Here is a 25,400-nt window from a genome sequence, read left to right as displayed (position 1 = left end):
CAAGTCCCTCACTTCCTGCGTGGATCTCCTTTCTTTTCCTCCTACTGCTTCACCTGAAATCCTTGCGGTTGTAGAAGTCCCAGGCGGAGGCATGGCACACAACTTCGCGCCCATCTTTCGGCTTTTCCAGCATTGACTTCTCCCAGAACTCTGGCGGCATCTTCAGAAGGCCCAGTGAGGTGAAGAACTCGTCTGAGACGTTGAACATGTATCTAGCATCCCAGTTCTGCAGAAGCACAGAGAAAGGCACACACTTATTAGAGGACAAGGAGAGCAGGGATTCCTGAAACCAACTTCAAACAGGAAGAATCGGAAACTCATTGGTGAACAGCAGAGGACGTCCATGGCAGGTGCACATAGGAGAGTATTACATGATTCTTATAAAATATCCTTTTAGGGAAGTAGTTCGGCCTGCTATGACAGTAATAGGCAGCCGCTGCAGGTAGGAGCGGTGGGGCGGGGGCCAGGTGAGGAGGGATTTCGAGAGACGACCACAAGGGAAAATTAAATAAATAATTAATTTTCCCTCGTGGTCGTCTCTTGAAAACCTCCCTCAACTGGCCCCACCATTCTTACCTGCAGCGGCCACGGCTGGTAATAGGACAAAAGGGCTTGAAAGTAGCTACTACAACATCCATAGGGCACCTGTCAATTAGAATAACATTTTACAGAAAGTCAAATATAAATATTGTATTTGTTCCCGGATAAGAATTTAGATTTTTTATCAAAAACCCATAAGATGACTTTGTACAGTTTCCTGAGAGCCTTTGTCCAGATGTAAACCAGTTACTACTTAAATTCTGATCTTTTTCTGCTGATTGGTGAAGGGAGAATGAGGAGGTTATGATGTGGAAGAAGGACTGGGAGGATGAAGGCAAACAAAAGCTGTTTGGAGGGAGTCAAAAGGCATGGGAGGCTAGAGAGAGGGAGGAAGTTAGAGGGAAAGTTTCAAAGAATGTGAGAGGTGGAGGACAAGCAGCAGAAAGGATCTGAGGAGGGAAAGTAGAATTGTGGGAAGGAAGGAGGCTGGGCAAGGGGAGTGGAGTATGAGAGGCAGTGATTGAGGATGGGAAGAAATAAGGAGGGAAGCAGGAGAGGAAGAGGGTTGGAGGATGATATTGAAGGAAAGAGGTTGGAAGGCTGGAGCAGGGAGCCTGCCTGACAAAAGGTGCAGAGTTTGATTGTGGGGGCTTGAAAGAAGAAAGAGCAGATAGATGAAGGGACAGTCAACGTTGTCTCTACAGCACAAAAAGCAATAGCGAAGTGCACTGAGTCAGGATGTTGAAGGGAAAGCAATGGGTCCCTCGAGGAATAATCCCAGGCCTGTAGAGGCAAGACACCAGCAAAGAGATCACATCCAGGAGAATGAGTCTCTGTGAGGGTCGGTAATGTCCAAGGCCAGTGCTTAATTTGAGCCAGTGGGTACCAGTGCCCGACACCTGCACTTAATTGTCAACACCGGGGGATGAGGCCATCTGCCACAAGGTGGCACTGTCTGGCTAAATCAGAAACGACCACACCGACAGTTAATTATTAATTCAATGTATATTTAAAATCACTATCAGCTGCTGCCCAAGCCATTCTTATAGCTTTGGGGGCCTGTAATAGTCCGAATTGTCATACTTGCAGGAGTGTGGTGGTTAGTAGTTATGTTGTTACTATTATTGGCAGAATGGCAGGGGCAAAGGTTGGGCAAGCTGTAGTGGCCTCCTACGAGAGCCCTTGCACTTATTGTTTTACAAATTAAGCACTGTCCAAGGCCACACTGAAAAGGGCTGTAACAAACGAGCTCTACTAATCCATATTGCTCTCCTTGTCTACTGACCTTATTAGCAGCATTATTTCAGTTTCTCATATTCTTATTTCTTTTTCTAAAGCATTATTTATGGTCTGCTACTTTTCACATCATAGCAAAGGCTTCCGCCGTGGTTCAATGGGTTGCTTGGTTTACTTTGTTTCTGCCCATTCTCTCTTTACCCCAGAGCTCCTCACTTCATTGTCTCCAAACTCCTCTCTGATCCACTTCCGGGTCATATATTTCCTTCTCTGCCACACTTCCCATTTATCCACTGACATCATGTGTCTGTCTAAGAGGCTCTCTAACATCTCGTCCATTTAGAGGCTAGAAGTTGGGAATTCATCCTATTCGCTCCTCATATTTTGCAGATCCCTGTTTTTCCTTTCCACTCTTCGCTTAAGTTTCCAAAATACAAGTTTTTCGTCTTTTCTACTATATGCCTGTTTTACTTAACTTTTACTTGTTTTGTTTGTTTATTTTTTTTTGAACATGCATTTTTAGGGTATGAATTATATGAGTTACCACTTCTTCTATTTTTGATTTTCCTTTAAAGATTTCCTGATTCTAAACTTATATTTCCATGGTACTTCTTTATCATGTTCCAGCGCCCATCTTGGTTCTCTGCTTCCATTTTTTAGTTTTACTGCTTATAGTTTACTCCTGTGCTACTAACTTTTGTTTTCCTGTTTAATTTTCTTGATTTCTTCTAACTCTTTTCCCGTGTCTCTCTTACTTCTCTTCTTCAGCCTTACTATATAAATGCTTTCTTGCCATCTGCATGACACTTTCTCAATATCTTCCTGTTTCCTTCTTATTGTTTTCAATGTCTCTTCTGACTATTTTGCAGTCTGTTTAAAATGTTCTCATCTCATCATACTATTTTTCTGCCTTCCTTTTATTTTACAGATTACTTCCTAATGTTTATCTGCTTCCTTCTTACTATTATCTTCCTTTCTCTGACTTTGTCATTTCTTTTCTACATTTAACAGTGTTCTTGTGCCCTTCTTACATTTTCTCTGCTTACCTCTTACACTTTTCGCTTTTTCCTATGTCTCCATCTCCCTGTTCATGGCTCGCTGTTTTACCATTTTCTGTTTTCTTTATAATATTTTTTTCAACTTTCTCTTTTGATGTAGTCTTCCTGTTTGTCTCTCGTGTCTTACCATTTTTCGGCTATTCCAATTACCATTTTATACTTCCTCTCCACTTTGCCATTTTCTGGGTTCTATTTTCTTGCATCTACTTGCCATTTTCGTGTCCGTTTTCTATTCTTACATCTTTCCTACCATTTTCCACCTCTTCCTTACTAATTTCCACCTGCCTTCTTACTGCTTTCCTGTTTCTTTCTTATTGATTTTTTGCTTCTTTCTACGTATCTGTTTTCCATTTACTAGTATTTTCAATAATCTGGTTTACCACTTTTCTCCTTTCGCTTCATAACTTTCTCTGTTTAGTCGTTCATTTTCCAGCTTCTCTCTTACAATATTGTTTTTCCAGCTTCTCTCTTACAATATTGTTAACTGCAGTTTGCTGTTTCTCTGTTTTTCTCGTGCTATTATCTTATCTCATTTAGGCCCATTAACATTTTGCAATAGTGGATGCCCCTCTCTTTTGGTGCAACCATGACACAAAATGTTTTCTGTGATTTACAAAACCGTGCAAATCAGAGTTGGGTGGTTTTGTGCTGACTTTCTCCCTAAAAATAATGCAAGTTAGCACACAGGGCGGCTGTGCATTACCCTGTGTCAGGGAGGTGTTTGATGGTTGGAGCATGGGCGTTCCCATGCATCCACAAATGGATTTTGATTTAATACTACATGTACTGAGATGAGTAAACCTGAAAATGTGCCAAAATGCTGTGCCTCCCTGAACCAGGCATAACAAAGAAAATAACCTTATTTCACTTCATTACGCCCTCTTTCCATGAGCGCTGCATTCTGCAGCACACATAGAAAGCGATAAATGCCTTAAAGGATTGGTTTTGTGCAAGACAGAGGGACAGTTGCCAGCACATGCAGTCACTAGTGAAAGAAGCAGAAGAAATGTGACATGACAGGACAATTAAAAAATGCAGCATGACAAGTCAGGGGACTACTGGTGCTACCTATGTTACCTCTGGGTACGGGAGATATTAGTGGTTTTGGTGGTGGTAGTAGTGGTGGTGGTTGTGGTGTTGTTGTGGTAGGAAGTGAGGAAAGCAAAGATGAAACAAATCATGAGTCTGCATTAGAGGGGGCAGATTTGGTGTTTGATGGTAAAAGTGTGATGAGTAGTTGTTATCAAGAGGGCACCTAATAGCAGGAAGGTATACTGTTGCTGTACCTGCGCCACCATGGCAGCGGTGACATCCACGTTAGTTTTATCAGGAAATGGCACCATCATGTCGTAGATATTGTTCCACTGCTGGGCCCACATGTTACCTGCGGGGGAGGAGAGCAGGGGTCACAAAGATGGAAACAAAACAACATGAAGCTGCTGAGGACCCCTCTGCCACCATCAGCACTGCTGATTGCACCTCAAGCCCATCTATTACAACACAGCTTCAATCCCTAAGTGTGAGGGTGACTAACTATGCCACTTATTGACTATTTATCACACATATGTGGGCTTGAGAGCTTCATTTAACAATAAGGCAGCAGAGCAGTCACTGCAGAAATCAGGCTGAAACTTCTGCTGTTAAAGTAAAATAGATTGTGAAATGTGCATACAACCCACCGCCCACTGCTAATCAGGTTGTTTTTACGAAAACTATCTCGCTACATGTTAGTGCTGCATATTATAAAGTTTTCACCCAGGTCAGGGTCATTAACTAGCAGTACATAAGCTCAAGAAGTCAATCTTGTGCAGTGAGATTCATGTGGTGCCTTCCAGGCACTATAGCACAGGCTTTGAACTGCACCACCCTCCCACGAGGCTCCTTACCCAAAAGATGAGCGGGAATAGGGCCTTTGAGGTTGATGTATTTTGCGCCGTATCGCTCGTACAGCTTGCGGCGGACAAAGGCATGAAGGTTCAAGTAGAGGGGCTCCAGCTGGTGATAGAGCGCCTCAAGGTCGTCCTCGAACGTAGGGGAGGCATACCAAGATCGCCAGTAGGCACCAGTATCCCTGAATCCTGGGAGGAGAGAAAAATACAATGTATGTTAATTATGAACTCAACACATGGTCAGTATGTCACAAATGCAGCATTAATGCAAGATCAATACATGATTGACCACTGTCATGTCCTCAATACCTAATCAAGCTCTTGTTTATTAGTGCTAGGTTTGGTGTGTAAGGAACAGCCAAAATAAAAGAATAATTAAATAAATAAATAAAAGTCCTTATCGACACAGGGGGCCTGAATCACAAAAGTAAACTTAAGACTTGGTATAAGTTTACGATTGTTTGTTTTTCACAAAGGTATTTTACTAGTAGTATTGTTACGACTGCGGAGTCCCCGCACATAATAAAATAGATCAGTCCCATATTTTTATATGCAGAGGCTCCGCAGTCGTAAAGATACTACTAGTAAAATACCTTAGTGGCTAGTAAAGCGTACTTTTACCTTTGTGAACTAGGTCCAATATCTACACATCAACCACATTTCATCAATACATCATCAACATATTGACTCTTAATCTGTGCTTAAATGCATCATTAACATCTTGTCAACACGTGACAACACATCAGCAGCGTATTAGCAGCGCATCGTCAAAGCATCGGCGGCACACCATCAACATCTTGTTATAGTTGTGTAGCACTTTTATTGCGCACAATATGACACACGTCAAATGATTAGTGACACACATGTCACTGACTAATTTTTTTTCTCAGAATTTGATATAGCGCGAAGTTGACCCGAAGGTATTAGGTATCAGAACGCTTCACATGAGCACCAGTTTCATTCCACAAGGACACATTCATTTTTGTTAGGCACAGGGAGATTAAGCAATTTGCCCAGAATCACAGGATGCTGAGCGTCATTGCCGAGCCAAATCCTCAAAGCACATCAAAAACACATCTCTTGTCTCTGTAGAGTCCATAACTCAGTCCTTTTGTATGCGACTGTGGTGTGTATTAACAGGCACCATTTTGTGTTTCCTCCTTTTCGATGACCCCAAGGAGTAAACCCAAGCAACCAACGCAAAGCAAACCACATGCAATATCAGAGGACGATGGAGTGAAGTAGCGTGTGTGAGGGAGGGGGCAGGCTGGAAGTGGGGTGGTGCTGTCCTGGAGAACTGAATTGATCAGGACACTCCGAACAGTTCAGAACAAAAAGACCAGACTTATTTGAAAACTGAAGTCAAGAGATCACATGCACCCAAATTGCAAATGCAATGCAAGGTAGTGTGGAACATGCATGGAATTTTGGAATCAAAGCGTTTTTTTATATTATAGACAAAGGTTTGAGTTAAAACACAGTCATTTATTTTTGCCAGCGTCTTGCACATCCGATGATTAGCCCTACACATGATACACAGAAGAAATGTTGATCACTGTCTAGGGGACTTTGCTGGTCCTGGTGATTTTTTAGACTACCATTTTTTGCATATGCAGTGGTCCACGTGACATCTTTCTGGAGTCACACCACAGAATAGAACACATTTTGATGTGTGTGTATCATGTCCAGTTTGATGCCACTGCAGTTTGAAAGTTTTCAAGAAAACTGATACTATACAGAGATTAAAGAATTATCAAAAAGGTGACATCCCAATATATTTTGAGGCATTCCAAACAAGCATTGGCATAGCCAATAGGTCTCGCCTTTGGGACCTTATAAGTGTTTAGCCATGCAACAGTTGCATAACTAAATACTTATAAGGTCCCAAAAGCGAGACCTATTGGCTATGCCAAGCGGCCGTGCGGCCGCGAAATTGGTGGCGATCAAACATCAAAGCGGCCAAGCGGCTCTGCGGCCGCGAAAGTGAAAGTAATCGCGGTCAAGAGCAGCACACGCGCACGCGCACTTGCACTGTAGCTCTAGGCTGGCCTGGTAGCACTTTTTGGAGCCCTCTCAATAAGTCTTGCCAGACCAGCACATGCGCTGGGTCAGGCGAGACCTAAAAAGGGATAGGAGTAGAGTTGGGAGAAAATGTTTGCAGAAAAGCGAATCAGCAGAAATTCACCCTCTTTTTGGATCATTGCAGAGTGAACCTGGCCCTAAAAATCACCCAAATCAACTCCGCAGGCAAACCAGAGAAATGGGTAGATTTCTAGACCAAATTGCCTAAACTTCCCACTTGCCCAAAATCCCCAGGACTCATGGACCATTGAGGAATTCCTGCCTACTTGGACTGATTTGTATATAAATTGATTGAGGGATCAATAAGTTGAATGAAGTATAGATTGAAGGGTGAACTGACTGGTACGTGGACTGCTTGTTTCATTGATTGACGGGTGGCTGATTTAATAGATGATTTGATAAATTGGTTAATGGGTGAACTGAGTGTTATTCAATCATAATATTTATATAACAAACGGAGTCACAAAGGGAGGGCAGCTAGGGATCTTTACCACGGAACCCGTGCTTTTAAGGGCTCCGCGCTCCTGTAAGAGATTCATTTATATAAGAAATAATGGGGAAGATGTGGCAGCTGACGCAGGGTCGGTTTCGGTGTTGATAAAAGATGTGTTTTTACGGTTTGGCCAAGACCGTTTGATTTTACCAAAATAAGATGCATAACAAACTTGCTTATAAGGTCTTTCAACCAGCCCTCTCCATACATTGCTATTGTGTCATTTGCATTCTTCTTAATACCCCGCTATAGCTTACAGTGCGACCACTGTGCCCTTGGCCTGGTTGCCCCCACGCCCACTGCCTGCTGCCTGCCTCCTTCCAGCTGCCTACCTGCTACCTGCTGACGCCTCCAGCCCGGCGCCCCAGCCGCCGCAGGGCCGCCCGCCTCGATCGCCGATCCAGCCCGGCGCCCCAGCCGCCGCAGGGCCGCCCGACTCGATTTTCGCGCCGGTTTTGCCGCGACCCCGCCCCCACGCCTGCTGATAGGACCACGCGCTCCCCGCCTCCCAGCTGACCCGCCCTCCCGGCTCCCTTCTTATGACGCCCCCTCAGCGACCGCGCAGCGGGAGCACCGACTGAGCGCCGAAGGTGCGCCACAGGTAAGCCCGTCTGCGCCCGTCTGCGCCTGGCCCGCGCCCAGTGCCAGGACCCCTGGCCCCCGCAGACCCCAGCCCACCCGCCGGACCTACGACGCCGCCACCCTCATCGCACTCAACGACGGACGAGTCCCGGGATGCTACCGTGCCACCCCGAGACGCACCCACGGACCCTTCAGCTGCCGCACCTGCAAGTTCACCTGCATCCGGACCCGCCCCATACCAGCACCCGCCAAGCCGAACACCAGCAGCAACCACCTCAAGTGCATCCTGCTCAACACCCGCTCAGTCCACAGACACGCCATCGAACTCTGGAACCTCATCGACACCACTGCTCCTGACGTTGCCTTCCTCACGGAGACCTGGATGAACGCCTCTTCAGCGCCCGACATCGCCATCGCCATCCCAGAGGGCTACAAGATCACCCGGAGGGACCGCACCGCCAACCAGATAGGAGGAGGCATCGCCATCATCCACAGGAACACCATCCGCATCACGACCTACACCGACGACATCCTGACTACCGCCGAACACCTACACTTCCAGATCCACACCGACCCGAAGACCACCCTCAGAGGCACCCTGATCTACCGACCCCCGGGACCACGCACACAATTCAGCGAGGACATCGCCGACTTCGTCAGCCCGCATGCCCTCCCCTCCGCTGACTACATCCTCCTGGGGGACCTCAACTTCCACCTGGAGAACAACAACGACCACAACACCACCACCCTGCTCGACAACCTCGCCAACCTCGGACTCAAGCAACTGGTGACCGCCCCCACCCACCTCGCCGGACACACACTCAACGCCGTCTTCTCCTCCAGCAAAGACATCGCCTTCAGCCACGCCACAGGACTCCACTGGGCGGACCACAGCTGCGTCCACTTCACCTTCAAAAGAACGACGACCCACCACCACCAGCAACAGGTCGCCCGCAGAAGCTGGAGCAAGATCACAGCCGACCAGCTCGCCGCTTCCCTGAGCCAGCACCCTCCCGCCAGCTCAGCGAACCCCAGCCAGGCCGCCGACAACCTCACGAAGTGGATCAGCAACTGCGCGGACGAACTCGCCCCACTGAGGACCCCACCCAGCAGACCCGGCAGCAAGAAGGCCCCATGGTTCACCGACGAACTCAAGAGCTCCAAGAAGAACTGCCGAGCCCTCGAGAAAGCCTGGAGAAGGGAGCCAACTCCGGACAACATGACCACCCTCAAGCTTGCCACCCGGAAGCACCACCAACTGATCCGCGACACCAAGATAACTGCATTCAAGGACCGGTTGGATAACAACGCACACAACAGCAAGGAACTCTTCAACATCGTGAAAGAGCTCTCCAACCCCAACGCCGGAAACAACGACATCACCCCATCGCAAGAACTCTGCAACTCCCTCGCCTCCTACTTCCACAACAAGATCGCAGACATACACAACAGCTTCAACACCCTACCGACGAACGCCACGTCCAACCCGACCGAACCACCGCCCCCCACCTCCACCCTCCGCGCCTGGACCCCGATCTGCACCGAAGAAACCGTCCGCATGATGAACTCCATCCACTCCGGATCTCCGACCGACCCCTGCCCTCTCCACGTCTTCAACAAAGCCGACGGCGTCATCGCACCCCACCTGCGGGACATCATCAACACCTCCTTCACCACCGCCACCTTCCCTGAGAGCTGGAAGCATGCCGAACTCAGTGCTCTACTCAAGAAACCAACAGCGGACCCCACCGAACTCAAGAATTACCGCCCCATCTCGCTGCTCCCGTTCCCAGCCAAAGTCATCGAGAAGACCGTCAACAAGCAAGTGGCCGCCTTCCTCGAGACGAACGGATCCCTCGACCCCTCACAGTCTGGCTTCTGAGCCAACCACAGCACCGAGACCGCCCTCATCGCTGCCACCGATGACATCCGAACCCTGATGGACAACGGAGAAACAGCGGCCCTCATCCTACTAGACCTCTCCGCGGCCTTCGACACCGTCTGCCACCGCACCCTAGTGCAGCGCCTCAGCAACGTCGGAATCCAGGAGAAGGCACTGGAATGGATCATCTCCTTCCTCGACGGAAGAACACAGAGAGTCCGTCTACCGCCGTACAAGTCAGAGGCCACCAAAGTCATCTGCGGCGTCCCTCAAGGATCCTCGCTGAGCCCAACCCTCTTCAACGTCTACATGAGCCCCCTCGCGGCCATCGCACGCCAACACAACCTCAACATCATCTCCTACGCCGACGATACCAAGCTGATCCTCTCCCTGACCAACGACCCCGCCGCCGCCAGAGCCAACCTTCACAAAGGAATGAAAGAGGTAGCCGAGTGGATGTCGACCAGCCGCCTGAAGCTGAACTCGGACAAGACGGAAGTCCTCATCCTGGGATCCTCGCCCTCCGCCTGGGACGACTCCTGGTGGCCCCCCGCCCTGGGCACCGCACCCAAACCGACAGACCACGCACGCAACCTGGGCTTCATCCTGGACTCCTCCCTCTCCATGACCAAGCAAGTCAACGCCGTCTCCTCGTCATGCTTCAACACCCTGCGCATGCTACGGAAGATCTTCCGGTGGATCCCCACCGAGACCAGGAAGAATGTCACCCAGGCACTCGTCACCAGCCGACTGGACTACGGCAACGCCCTCTACGCCGGAACCACCGCCAAACTCCAGAAGAGACTCCAACGGATCCAGAACGCCTCAGCCAGACTCATCCTCGACATCCCACGACACAGCCACATCTCCGGACACCTAAGAGACCTGCACTGGCTCCCGGTCAACAAGAGAATCACCTTCCGTCTCCTCACCCACGCACACAAAGCTCTTCACGACCAAGGCCCGAGCTACCTCAACAACCGCATCAACTTCTACGCTCCCAAACGACACCTCCGATCAGCCAGTCACGCCCTCGCCGCCGTCCCCCGCATCCGAAGAACGACAACAGGAGGAAGGTCCTTCTCATACCAGGCCGCCAAGACCTGGAACTCCCTCCCGACCGACCTGCGCCTGACCCAAGACCAACTCGCCTTCAGGAAGAAGCTCAAGACCTGGCTGTTCGGGTAGTAGCAGCACCCCCCCCCCCCCAGCGCCTTGAGACCCTCCGGGTAAGTAGAGCGCTCTATAAATGTCTATGATTGATTGATTGATTACAGTGTGGGCAAATGGGTCAACCCATTTCAGACATGGGAAACGTCACTGCGAGCAACAAGCATTCTGTCATTTCACAAGAAGCACAGCACACCCAGACACATAGTTGTTTCCTCCCTTGCCAGGGATTAATATGGCAATGTGAGATTTTTCCAGACCTAAAAAAACTGTTTTGCTTTTGGACATTTTGTTTTGAGGTTGATGAGAACCCATCAAAAGGGTGTGTAAACCCCATGACAAAATAAGACAAGAAGTGACAAAGCCAAAAGGCTGACAGCCAATAGCAGACCTTTCGGCTTTGCCAAAACCTGTTCTTTTTCCTGTCTGAAAGGTGAAAAGCTATAAATTTTAGACCAAAGCCCCACACAAGTATCTGACAGGCCTGCCCTTCACATCAGCCGGGCACCATCACCTTCTTACCATCTGGTCGGTATGCTTCATTGCTGAGCTGCACGAATTCCTCATACTTTGGCCGTAAAGGAACGCCCACGGCGTTGTGCCAGCCTTCCCACGCATACAGCAGCTTCTTGTAGCTCCGGGAATTGGCCATGATATCTGTCAGGTCTGGTAGGATAGATGCAAAAGAGAAAAAAATGGTGAAGAGGCAACAGGGATCAGTGTTTTTAATAGGAAGAAACTGATCACAATTAAGATATTTGTCCATCATTACAGGAGGGCGTGGGTATGCTGTGTGGCCTGTGAACCTTTTCTGTAAACTAAATTGTGATTGATACAAGAGTGTTTAGCGCTAAAAGCAGTTGTATAGGGAAATCTGAGATTCCCCGGTAGGGTGTTGTCTGTGGTAGGTCTTAAGGGGCAAGTCAAAATCAGTCATAGTGTGAATGTGAGTGACGCTACCCCAGCCCCACCAGGCTTTGGAGGCATAGACCTATTGCTTGATGTGACCTTGCCTATATGCCTTTCCAGCTCTGGGCAGGAGTGCACCGCATTGAATTTGCGGTTGCAGAAGCAGACTTGCTTCATCAGCCCTCCTTTGCACTGATGGGACGGCAGGCGTGACCAGCACCGAAGCACAGAATCCCATCCTGTGTATGGGCGTAACACAGTGACCTACCAGGGTCCAGGGACCAGCAGCCGGTGCTCTGGTTGGGCGGGCACACCTTGGAGGTGGAGTAGATGCTGTCCATTTGACTCAGGATCGTGTTGTACTGCAGAGATAAGAGAGGGCAGTGTAAGTGAAAACAAGTCAAATACTGCTTTATGTGATACACACCGGAAGGCTGTGTGTTTTTAAATGTCACCAGAGCCTTGAGATGGCATTAAAAGACCACCTTACACATGTCACCGAACATATATTTTTATATTACATGCTTATTTTCGATAGCTTGAAAAAGCAGTGTCTTGAAACCACAGCTAACTATGGTCTCCGATAGGAATTAAGCTGTTTGGGCTTTGTTGACCTTTCATGCATAAATTACTGATAAAAGAATAGACAAATGTCAGGGGCAGTAGATTCATGCAATTCTATTGCTGCAGCTTTTACTGTGCAACTCTTGCATGTGGAACATGGTAAGAAACTAAATTTCACTGAAAAAAACAGAGGGGAAAGGGAAGCTACAGCTAGCTTTGATTAGAACTATTGAATATATGTTTTTTTTTAAAAAAACTAGAAATTCACTCAAAAAAATACAATTAAAGTACAGTTATGATTAAGAATTACACCTGGAAAAAACACTGAAATTCACAAATTGTTAGGACCGAAATCCTGAACTCACAGAACTGCTCTGCAAACCATAACGTGCCACCAAATACAATGTTTAATCTCTCACCCCAGGTGTGAGAGATGCGATTACAAATATCGTAAATAATATTACAGTTGAGAAGCATATCCATTACCCATACCACTTTGAAAGAGACGGCCATGAATTTAGTATTCTTTATACTTTTGAGTAGGTGTTGGTATTTAATTACATGCTGCTTTTTGTGTGTTTTTCGTTTACTGGTATAAATATTGTGAGGTCATAAGTATTGCATCTGGTGAGTGAGTTGTGTTCAGCCCTTTTGAACCTGCAAAGCTGCGCCAGTACTTAGATAGGAAGAGGTCAGGGCCACAAAACATTGCTCTGCTGAGTGCAACTGAACTGAGAGAGGCAGAGAAAGGGATAGACAGAGGGAAGAAGACAAAAACGTAAGAGAGAGAGAGTGACGGAGGTAGAACATGGGAAATTGTGGCCTAAACTTTACTTAATGCCTTTGATCTGCTTTAGTTGAACTATTTACCTCTGTTTACCTTTTACATCATCTTGTAACAAATCACGAGTTATGTTAGAGCTCATCTCATTGTAACACAAAAAGATGATGGCCAGAATGCAGAACATTGTCAAAGTCTCACCCCAGTCACAGATCTGGGTTTAACCCATCGTTCTTTTGCTCACCATGCCACTCCAGTTTGGACCCAGGCATATGCAAATCAGTCTCGACCCTGCTCCTCATAGGAACAATCCAGCCTGAACTGTAAGGCCAGGTCCTCCCTGGAACGGAAACTAGTATCCTGGGACCGGTTTCAGGGCATCAACCCTCATCAACCTGGCTAGCTTGAAATCATTGGGGGTAGCGAGCACGGGACCCACGTTTGGACATACCCTTTCCTCATCGGGATAAATTGCAACACAAGAGCTCATCTCATGACTGCTGCTTACAAAACACCTCCAGTACATACTTCACCTTATATGACTCACTGGGGGATATTCTCAAGTACGTGTGATAACTACCGCAAAAGTAGCTCAATGCAACTCTTCACATCGCAGTCTATCGTGGGAAAATAACATCTTGGTAACGCGGCATTACCAAGCCAGCAGCACCAGGTGATAGGCTCACGATAACGCATCAAATGTCCATGATGAAGTCAATGTGATGCCGCAAAAATGCGAAACGCGAACGCAAAAAAATCTGCGATGATGACAAGCGCGATACAAAAATCTGCGAAAACCAGCCACAGGCCTGCAATTCCCACACGTAATGCAGGAAAATGCACTATAAAAGGAAAAAAAACCACAGCAAAACCCATTCAAACTGCGTAGCACCATGGATGCACCTGGACCGAATGCAGAGGACAACCCGAACCCCACATGCCCCACGGAGGACCAGCCAGGAACCCCGTGCTCGGGAAGGGCAAGGAGTAGAGGAAGAGGAAGACGGGGTTCAGTCTGCAGGAAGACCGGATCATCGTCACGGAGGTGATGGAACACTACCAACAACCGTTCGTCACCTCGATTACGTCATTGGCAACACAAACGGAAATATGGCAGTCCATCGTCAACAACGTGAATGCAGTTGGAGTGTCGTGGAGGTCAATGGAGGAAGTCAAGAGGCGCTGGCATGAAGTGCACAGCCAAACCCAGGAGAAACTCGCTGCCAACAGGAAGGCAGCAAAGGCGGCTGGAGGTGGGACTCCTGCACCACAAGAGGAGCTGGAGGAAATGGTGGCCACAGTCATCAGTGTGGAGATGGTGCAAGTAGTTGGTGGTCTGGACACAGCTCGATATGACCTGACCCAACAGCAACAGGGTGAGTACCGAACAGGGACGGAGGGAGATGGGCACAATGGCACACATGCACAATCATGCGCAGCATATTGCACACCCACAATGAGTGTAGAACATGTCCCTGATACCCTTGGCACACTGCAGCACACATAGAAACACCAAGTAGGCCCCCGTCCGCAATGTGCACAAATGGGCCCCCCTCCGTAGTACCAATGCCACAACCTACCCATGTACATGTGCTGAATGCAGAAAAGCAGCGGCTCTGTGAGCCACACGGACAATGCAAGTGACACTGCATGACAGATAGCATGGCTGCAGTCACAATACATGACATGGTGCATGAGATGACTTTGAGGTGGCTGAGTGTGGACCACATCCGTAAAGGAGCAGGTCACACTCTGACACATCGATGTGCACCTATCAACCATGTCATCAAAAACACATCTGCAGACAAACAATGCACAAGAGTGCAAAATATGTCCAAGAGCACAAATGACCCAAGTCGCAAACAACACAGCACCCGAAAAGCACACAAGTCAAAGGCACACCGACTCAAAGGGATGAGGGGCCGCCAAATCAGAGCTGCAGGGCACACTCGCCAACAATGCAGCACACACACATAGCAATCACAGCACATCAACATTGATGACAATGTGGTAGAAAGTGCAACACCACACCACAGGACAGAGGACACAACTGGTGCCGCTTGTGCGCAGAAACTGGACAATCACATCTGGCATTGCATGACACTGTGAGATGAGAATGTATGAGTACAACCTCACATCCGTCATGTAGTCAAAATGTCCACTGTCCCCCAGCAAATAGCCAGCTCCTCCAAAATAGTCACAATGTACATTGTCATGCAGTCTGTATGTAAACATCTACAATGCGTCAACATACATGGAACACACTGTCAACCTACATCTCCCCTTAACATTGCAGAGGGACAATCAACACCTCCTGCAGAGCAGACCACACATCTCTACAGTGATGATGAGGGTGACACCCTGCACATTTGCCCAGACACCCTCGAACGGCTCGTGGACAACCTCCGCACCCCATCCCCAGGAGCAGGGCAGCCCAGCTTCATCGCGGTGAGCCCACACCCTGCACAGACCACACAGCAGGAAGCACACACCACCACGGCTGGCTCACAGGACCCCCACGACCAACACATGGAATTCCAACGCCGTCTGTTAGCGTGTCAGGAGGAGATGTCTGATCAGCTGCGGGTGGGGTTCGACCTTGTGGCAGCCAAACTCTATGCCATATGTGGGTGTCTGAGTCCCATCAGGGACCACTTACAGTCCCTAACGGACACCCCCAATCCGCACCATGCTCACCGACAATCCTTGGCTGACCTCGCTGGGGCCATTACTCAGATACAAGAAATGTCTAGTCCGACAGGCTCCAGCGATGACAGCACAGAGTTGGCACAGATGTGGTGGACAATGGAGACCATGGAGCGGATGCAGGCTGGAAGTAGGGCTACCATGGCTGAACACCAGCGACATGTATCTGGGATCTTTCAGGCCTTGTAGATCCTCATCTTGCCATTGCTGCCACAGAGCCATGACCAGATGACTGCTCTAGGAACTTCGACACACACATCTCCGCCCCCTGATGTGTCATTGGCACACAGTGATGCGGCCATAACACCACCACACACACCTGACACACCGGACACAGAAGACGTCTCAGACGAGTAAGATGTGGAGTATAATGACTGTGTGAGGAAGGAGGCAGAAGCATCTGTACCCGCCACATGGCCAGTCCCTGCATATTTCAGCCCTATGCATCATGCCCTGGAACAACGCCTCCCACTGTCCCCCGGAACACTCTGCGACATTCACCTGGACCCCGACATGGACTGCCATATCTGCTCTTGTACCAATGACCCAGCAATCTGGCTGAGGGCTGTACTCTTCCTCTTCAGATTAACTTTGCATTCCCCCAAGGACTCTGTTTGGCCCACCACTGGGCAACCATGTTATGTGGGCTTGAACTGGCCATGTACTGCTCCAGCTTCGACACTCCCCAGAATGTGAATAAAACATACCAAATCACACAGATGTGTCATGTCTATGTTCACTCATGTGTACAAGTATGGATGAATGTAGGGACGTTGATTGCACTAAAAGGTACACCCTGGTAAATGTCATATATTTGCATGTTTGAGGCTGACCCACATGGCCAATTAGATGACTGTGAAGGTGTGAACTAGCTGTGGCCTCATTGCACATGAACAACAATATCTCATCCCCCAACGTAGCCCCACGTCCATGTATCATATAGGGCTGTGTGTGCAAATGTCAGAATCGGTAGCCCGCCTGAAGTAGTGTCCCCCATGGCATGTGGCTACAGAACATCTCTTCGCATGACGTACTCGCAGACATCAGTGTGGACACAGTCTGTTTTCATGGATCATATTGATCCACATGGCAAGACGTTGGACACCATACTCACATTGCTGAAGACACGTAAGAGCACAGGTCTACCAGCAACTATCCCAAACACAATGTGTGGCTCACAGAGGTGGAGCTGCCAATAGGGATTCACCACCTATGTACCAGAGGCAGTCTGTCCCTCCCTGTGTAGGGACAATGTTCATTGAGGCACACGATTTGTCATACTTATCAACACTCATCACAGTTGTACACTGGTGAAGTTGCGTAGGCTTTATTAGCATGTGCATGTCAGTACGCGCAAGTGATGGGTCCCAACAGGTAGACACATGCTTAAGACACTTACAGGCAGAATGGGAACATGTTGAGGTGCAAGGAATGGGGTGGCAGAAGTTGAACACATATCCTTACGGTTGACAATGGTCTCAGCCCACCTTGCTTTGCTGATCGTGTCATGTGATGTTGGGCGTCTGCACATTGCCCCGTGTCAGGGGACACGACTCGCAGCCCATGGGATCTGCATGGAGCTGTACCACCGGACTGCGCCGACTGTGTGCTCTGCTGACAGTGAGCAGGTGAAAGGGCCCAACAAGGTCACATGTCGTGCTACATTGCCATGTGTGTAGTCTCCCTCCAGCAGTATGTCGGATTTAGGAACTTTGCCAAACGACACTGTGCTGCTCTGCCCATGGGGCTGCAGCACCTTGCACAGGTGTGTGGCAACATGCGTAGGTGCACGCACATGCATTCTGAGTCCGAGCGAATGCAGACATGTCCACTGTGGTACTGGCACATGGGACCATTCCTCCACGATGCAACATGGTGTTGGGACCTGGGCTCTGGGTGACAATCAGTTGTGGCTTCAGGAAGGTAGTTAGTCAGCCATGAATGCGACCACTGCTTCATAGGCAATCAGTTCCAAAAGTACGTCGTTCTCTAATTCAAGGAACGCGAGTGTGAGCCACTCCATTAACTGGTCCGGACAGATGTGCTCCGACCACGCAGTTTCACCAATCCACAACACAGCCCAAAAGGGGAGCGCCTCGATGTGGTCACTGCACACGATGACTTGTGCAAATCCCCATCCACTGCTGCCGGCACAGACACCGCATATCAAGGCATCCCATGCCCGGGTATCCCGGTAGCACTCCTGTTCGTGGGCCAACAGGGGGCGCACACACAAGTCGTAATTCAGTTCAGCTACCGTTGTGCTGGATAGGCAGATCTCCATGGGCCACTCAAATGTGCATGATCAACAGTGGAACCATGGCTGGACGCATGTGACGTACTCAACCAGGAAACTCAGACAGTAACTGATTGACAAAACTGCCATTGGTAGAGCTCCCAACAGATGCAGCATTCGTGCACAGTACAGTTTCACGTGACTGGGGTTGTGCATGTGCCCGGGATTGCCTGTCATTGCGTTTGTTGGTCCCGTACCACCGGCACTCCTCAGACCGGCAGCAGTTCTATGGACAATATGCCACAACTCGGAGTGTTGGGGGCATGCCATGCAGGTGTAGCTCAAGAAGGGACAAGTGTATGTGGGATGTGGACAAGTTGCTCTTTCATTAGCGTAGTTCGTGGTGTGGGAGTTGCAAGAGTCTGGTATGGTATCTCAATCACGGGGTGCCGGGCGCATTGGAGACCAAGGTTGGAGGTTCGGATGTCCTTCCGCCTTGTGTATTGAGACAAAAGAGCTTTCATGCCTAATTTTAGTCTGACTAGTGCTTGCATTTCTGAAATGTTATGTGTCCTTCGCGCTCAAATTGTTGCCAGGCCTTAGGTTTTGGGTATACCGATTGCGAGACACACGCAACAGTTGGCATGTATGTGCCAAGGGCATGATTGGCCTTGTGCTCCTTGTTCAGTCTCTCTCTTTCTCTCTCTCTGTCCTTTGATGAGTGCCTGACACACCCTCTCACCCATTACCAACGAGGAAGGACCGGCACTGATGACTACCCGAACATGGAATGCCACTTCTTAAACAAATATCAATATCCCTACCACGGATCAGCCCAAAGGAGGCAGATTACTGTTTCCTCCTACACCTTGGATCATCTCAGTTATAATTCTGAGAGGTTTCTTTAGCTCAAACTTTCTCAGTCACAACACGGACCACACCAACCGTTGACGTAAACTTAACCAGAGGCGCTCCGACTTATATTTGCCTTGCCCTGAAGAAGCCCATGTCTGGGTGAAATGTGTTGGCTGTATTGAACCTCAAGTGCATCACGAATAAAAACAACTAAGGAATACAAGCAACGACGTGGACTCATTAATTGTTTATACTTGATGTACATACTGCAGAGCTTCTTAATATATTGCCTCTCATACCCCTGTGAAAAATAGTGCCTGACACACCTTCTTATCTGGGATATTGTCTTAGAGGCTGTCACTTGCAGATTGTCCAGCGATGACCCGCCATGACTCTTACAAATAGTTATTCGGTGTGAAATTTGATTGTGATATTTTGTTTGGACTATCAATGGTGAATGATTGATTCTGCTTTTTCTGTACTCACATGGCTGTTAGTTGTTGTGATTCTGCGGCATCAGGCGAATGAGTTTGTTCATGATTTTGGGATGTTGATGTGCATTCTCTTGATCCGGGGGAGGTGGGGGGTGCCCGGGGTGTGGCCCCGGGGGGAGGGGTGGTACGGGGTGGGAGGCGGTGGGTGTTGTGGCCCTCTTGGGTGTCCGAGCTGCATGATCGTTGGCTCCATGGCATCTGTTGTTCTTCAGGTGTGGCTCTGGGATGGGCTCCCTTTGATGGTGCTGGTTGTCGTCCGGTTTTGCACCAGGTCGGAGTAGGTGTTAATTTCCTGCAGCTAACACGCCTTATCGCATGTTTTGTGTTCTTATCGCCGATCAGGCTGGTCGTTGTAAATGTTGAGGACTGGTGTTGCAGCTTTTTGCTCGGGAACGCCTAATCTGCATCTCATTAGCGATAGTTACCAGTGTCATCCGTGGCAATGTTTTTTGAGGATGCTATCACCGGAAAACTGGTGATATCGGCTGTCAGCACCAGCTTGTGATTGGGGCGGTATATTTATCGCAAATTTTATCTCCCTGCCACTCCCATCTATTGATACGTGATAAAATGAAACATCAGAATAGCCCTACCTGTGAGATCCTGTAAAACACGTCACCCAGCCACCTTAGGCTTGCACTTATCCGCATGCAGAAACCCTGCACGCACACGTTCTCCTCAACAACGGGCTATGGAATCTATTATCATACTTTCACTCTTCCTATATTTTGCTTTGTTTATTCATAAAAAAAACACTCCAAACTTCTTACTCGAGCTCGCAGAACCACGCAGGTTTGAAAATTGTAATAATACATTAAAGATCATCTGTCAATACTACCATTAGTAAAATAACCACATAAACTTCAGCCTAATGCTCCAAAACATCACTATCAATCAATCAATCAATCATAGTATTTGTAAAGCGCGCTACTCACCCGTGAGGGTCTCAAGGCGCTGAGAGGGGGAGGGGAGTTTCGCTACTGCTCGAAGAGCCAGGTCTTGAGGATTCTTCTGAAGGCGAGTAGGTCGTCGGTCTGCCGTAGGTGGGTAGGTAGGGTGTCCCAAGTCTTGGCGGCGAGGTAGGAGAAGGATCTGCCGCCGGAGGTTGTTCGTTGGATGCGGGGGACGGCGGCGAGGGCGAGGCTGGCGGAGCGGAGCTGGCGGGTGGGGGTGTGGAAGCTGAGTCTGCTGTTCAGGTAGGCTGGTCCGGTGTCGTGGAGTGCTTTGTGTGCGTGGGTGAGGAGTTTGAAGGTGATCCTCTTGTCGACGGGGAGCCAGTGTAGGTTTGTCAGGTGGGGGGTGATGTGCCTGCGGCGGGGGACGTTGACGATCAGTCGGGCGAAGGCATTTTGGATGCGCTGTAGTCGTCGTAGGTGTTTGGCTGGTATTCCGGCGTAGAGTGTGTTGCCGTAGTCCAGCCTGCTGCTCACGAGGGGCTGTGTCACCGTTCTTCTTGTTTCGGTCGGGATCCACTTGTAGATCCTGTGAAGCGTGCGGAGGGTGTTGTCGCATCCTTTTTATCGTACTGTTACACTTAAGACACTTCTGTGGTACTAAAAAATACTCAATCACCCTGCTTCCCAGAGGTTAGGATGCAAAATACTTTACTGTCAAGGCACAGCTTCTAAAGGGGGATGGCTGAAGGTAGGGGGTTGGTATGCAGTCAGATGGATTCGAAACCATGGTAGCTGGAATATTATGCTTTATATATAGTGCTGTACAGAGGAGTAGCAGTAAAGAGTTTTTGCGGGCCTCTGGTCTCGCCTTTACATCATAGGACCCTTCTTATTTAGTTGGTAGTGTTTATTGTTTCACCATTCTTCTGAATGCTGTATAAATATAAAAAAAACCCCTGGTATGTCTCAAGCTTGACTGCTGTTTTCTCAGAGGCCACTAAGTGGCACTGTTGTATTTTAATTATTTGGTGCTGATCATTGGTATCGTTCTCTGACAACTGACAAAGGGAGAAATATATAACTGTACAGGTACATACAAGTACTATGTTTGCACGATGCGGCCTGACCAGTTAGTTCTCTGTGCCGTGGCGAATGTATCATTGTTGCATAAGACATATAAACTAAGTGGACGCCAGAATTGCATGAATTCTGCTTCTTCTAAACTCATGATGAAGATTTCCCTCTGGAAACCTTGCGATCAGACGTGAAGGCAAAGATTGTGGCTTGTAGGGGACTCAGACCTCCAGCTCCGCATTATCTTCTGCGCCCGATGCCCACATGTACCACTTGCAGCTGAAACTGTACCTCAAAGGCAGCTTCCGCTTTGCAGACGTTTACTAACGAGCAAGGACTGTGGGTAAAACTGTGATGCTTTGGGCTGCTGGAGAGGTCGTATACGACTGACACATTTCATTTCACGTCATCATGAAGAAGAGAGCACCCCTGATGTCGCCTTATGTTTTTTTTCGAATCACACGGGGGAGGGGGTGGTGGGGTGCAAATGCCTTAGCAAAGAAGTGTAAACAAAGACTGTCTGGAAGTGGGGCCTTCTTTATTTGGCGCAATTCCAGGCGGTTTTTATTTACAGACTTGAAGTGTAAAGTATACAAATCGGGTTATGGGGGCTGGGGGCCATTGAGTGTGGTGACGGTCGAAGAGGTGGCTGAGAAGAACAAACTATTCTGTAAGGTCTTTGTTATGTCATATGCAGTTACGAAGGCAAAAAAGTAAACCACACACAATGAAATAAAAAATAAATTCAGTTTTAAACACCATCTTATTCTGGCACATCATTTAATCTCCGGTGTCTACAAACTAATGTGACCATGTGTAATGTAATAGGTGCTCATGGCATTCTGCTTTTGTTCAGATACTAGTGATAAATGAAGGCGTCCAAAGGTATTAATGTAAGACGTCTGACATTTATCAGAAGATACTGCTACTATTTCATACCATTAGGTACACTGAAAAAACCCGATAGGGTCCAGAAATATACAAATGAAAAAAAATCCAAATTGGTATAACATACATTATATTTGTGAACAGTGTGGCAAATTCAACAAATGCATATGCCAGGGTCAGTTCCCCCCAACTGATTTTAGTGTTCCTGCGCATCTGCATGACGCTGGTGTGTCATCTTCCGCACAAGGGACAGGATTCCTCTCTGTTCATAAGTTGTGCAGCCCGCAATAGATTTACTCAAAACACAGCTTTGATAGAACTGGCTCTGGTCTAATACCACTGAGGTAGTTGAGCCTGTGGATGAGTGTTCTCAAGTAAATTTAGGAAACTTAGAATCTGAGGTCAGTTTTTCATTATTCGCCATAGTGCTTTGCTGATGCTGCAAAAGCGCTCCATTTTCCAAAGTCTTTTGCCTTCATTTTATTAGGGACTTTTACCGAAGTGTACACCACACCCAGAGCGGGGAAGGTGTCTTATTTTTTTTTTAGACTGGGTGGGCTGCCTGCTCTTCTGCCACTGTACAATGCTGACTCAGCAAATATAGGAGTCAATAACAAAGGTTTTACGGATCCAAACATTTGCCCATTTTCACATGTTTTAAGCATATATGATTTTAATTTATGGTTTGTGACGGTGAGAGGTATGCATGTTTGTGTTGTTTTAGCAACTTGTGATGTCATTGGATTTATGTGAGTTCCTACTCTGTGCATATGCTGTGGCATGTGTGCGTGAAGGTCTGTGTGTGTATGTGAGGGTGCATCTTTATGTTATTATGGATGATGTAGGGTGACCAACCGTTCGGAAATTTCACAGTCCGTCCGTAATTTGGACCTCATGTCCGTTGTCCGTGAGGATCCCTTTCACGGACGCCTTTTGTCTGTAATTTTGGGCATTGAGGGGAACAGCACTGTTCTCTGCATGAAGCCTCAGCCCCCTGATGGGGCCGCTTGCACTCCTTCTCGGAGCACAAGAGCAGCCCCACCTGCCCATTGTCATTCTCTGTGCTGGCTGATTGCCACATACAGAATGACAATGGTCCAGTCTAGGCTGGTAAAGCATGTGGTGGGCCTCCTCCAGCCTCTGTCTAGGGCAGGGCATTCTGTCAGACAGAAGAAATGTGCAAAAACGCCAATGTTGCTACATGAGAATCCAGTTCAAGAAAAGGAGCTGGTGAAAGAAGTTAAAAAGAAGGGGCTAGAGTTCTTTCACAGTCTCTTCATTTTAGAACTGATGCATTTTCAATATTATATTCAAGGAAGCCAAGATTGCTACTTTTTTATTTTACGCAACCAACAACCATTGAGAAAGCCAATAATTCTGGCTTGTTGCAGGTGTAACGTTACTTGTTGTTATATATCTAGATACAATGACAGAAGAGGCAAAATACCAGTCAGTCAGCACACTATATTAATCACAGATTTTTAGATTACGTGTTTTAAGCCACGCCCTTAATTACATCGAACGCCCCCTTTGGCGAGACCCCACAGTTTTTTTCATCCCACTTAATGCCCTGGAAACAACACCATGTCACAGTCACCTCATGGCATGGCATTGTGGATCATGCATGACTCATGACTCAGATTGTCTATGTACAGGGGCACAGTGAACCCTCCCCCGCCCCACCCATTGCTTTAGGAACTGCAGCAAGGGTGAATTTCTTGATGGGCCTCTTCTGTCTGCAACTCTGCAGACGAAGGCTCAGCTCATAATTAATATGAAAAGGTGGGAGAGTGAGTAAGTGAAGGGATGGGTGGATGGCTGGATAGATTAGTGAAAGGGTGAATGGATGAATGAAAGGGTGAAGGGATGGATAATGAGAGAAAGGATGCATAGATGAGTGAGTGAGTGGAAGGATGGATGAGATAAACAGTAAAAAGATGTATGTATGGGTGGAAGGGTAGATCGATGGGTAAAAAGGTGGATTGATGAGTGAAAGGATGGATGGATGGGGGAACGAGTGGATGATGGGTGACTTAATGGGTGGATGGATGAGTGAAATGATAGATGGATTGATGAATTGATAAGTGAAAGGGTGAATGGATGGACCGATGAGTGAACGGGTGGATGTAAGGATGGATGAGTGAGTGAAAGGGAGGGTAGATAGACAAAAGGATAGATAGATGAGTGAAGGAGTGAAAGGGTGGCTGGATGACTGAAAGGGTCAATGGATGGATTCATGAGTGGAAGAGTAGATGGATGGGTGGAAGGAAGGATGGCTAAGGGAAAGGGTTGATGGAGAGAGAGAAAGGGAGGATTGATTGATGACTGAAAGGGTGAATGGATGGCTGGATGGAAGAGTGGATGGATGAGTGTACCGATGGACAGGGCGAAAGGGTGGACTGATGGATGGATAATGGATGGATGAGTGAAAGGGTGGATAGAGGGATGGATGAGTGAAATGATGGATGGAAGGATACATGATGGATAGGTTTGCAAATGAATGAATATGTTTGGATATGAATGGGCTTAATTATATTCTATTGCGCGACCTCCACTGATGTGTCTGTAAAACTTACCTTATGTTCCGAAGTTTTGTCCTGAAATTTATTTGACCTCTTGTCCTGAATTTTTGCTCTGAATTTTGACCCTTTGTCCTGAATTTTTACACTCACCGTCCTGAATTAGCACCCATGCCAGTTGGTCACCCTAGTTATGGCAGGTCAGGGATTGGTCTTATTTTATAACTCCTGCATTGCACTGCCTGCCACTGCTGACTGGTGATGCCAGTGTCCAGCACTGATGAGTCATAGCAGCATTTCCTAACCGTTGGCTCAGGGTGCAGTACTCTCCCGCCCATGGCGCAGGCCAGACCAGAATCTGACCCGCCCCTTGAGTATCGGAAGTTGAGGCGAGGAAACGCATGTCGGTTCAGCCCTACGAAGAGTGAAATGTGGGGGTCTGGTAACTCAGCAGCCTGACCCTGTCCTCCTCATTTTATCCTTCTATGTCCTTGGTGCCTTCTAGCCAGAATATGCTACTCCTTGCGAGGTAGGGCACGGACTCGG

General features: G+C 48.1%; 1 protein-coding gene across 1 annotated transcript in view; it reads right to left on the bottom strand.

The window, feature by feature from the left end:
• Positions 1 to 25,400, bottom strand: part of ACE (angiotensin I converting enzyme) — a 298,219-nt gene that overhangs the window by 145,707 nt on the left and 127,112 nt on the right. The window contains exons 3-7 of the mRNA XM_085632599.1: positions 12,110 to 12,203; positions 11,455 to 11,598; positions 4,721 to 4,912; positions 4,121 to 4,218; positions 54 to 226 (exon numbers count right to left, since the gene is read on the bottom strand). Of these exons, the coding sequence (XP_085488725.1) occupies positions 54 to 226; positions 4,121 to 4,218; positions 4,721 to 4,912; positions 11,455 to 11,598; positions 12,110 to 12,203 (701 nt within the window). The remainder of the gene's footprint in view (positions 1 to 53; positions 227 to 4,120; positions 4,219 to 4,720; positions 4,913 to 11,454; positions 11,599 to 12,109; positions 12,204 to 25,400) is intronic.

The sequence above is a fragment of the Triturus cristatus genome, chromosome 2_1 (assembly GCF_964204655.1).
Source record: "Triturus cristatus chromosome 2_1, aTriCri1.1, whole genome shotgun sequence".
Taxonomy (NCBI): Eukaryota; Metazoa; Chordata; class Amphibia; order Caudata; family Salamandridae; genus Triturus; species Triturus cristatus.
This window is presented reverse-complemented; position numbering and strand designations above follow the sequence as displayed.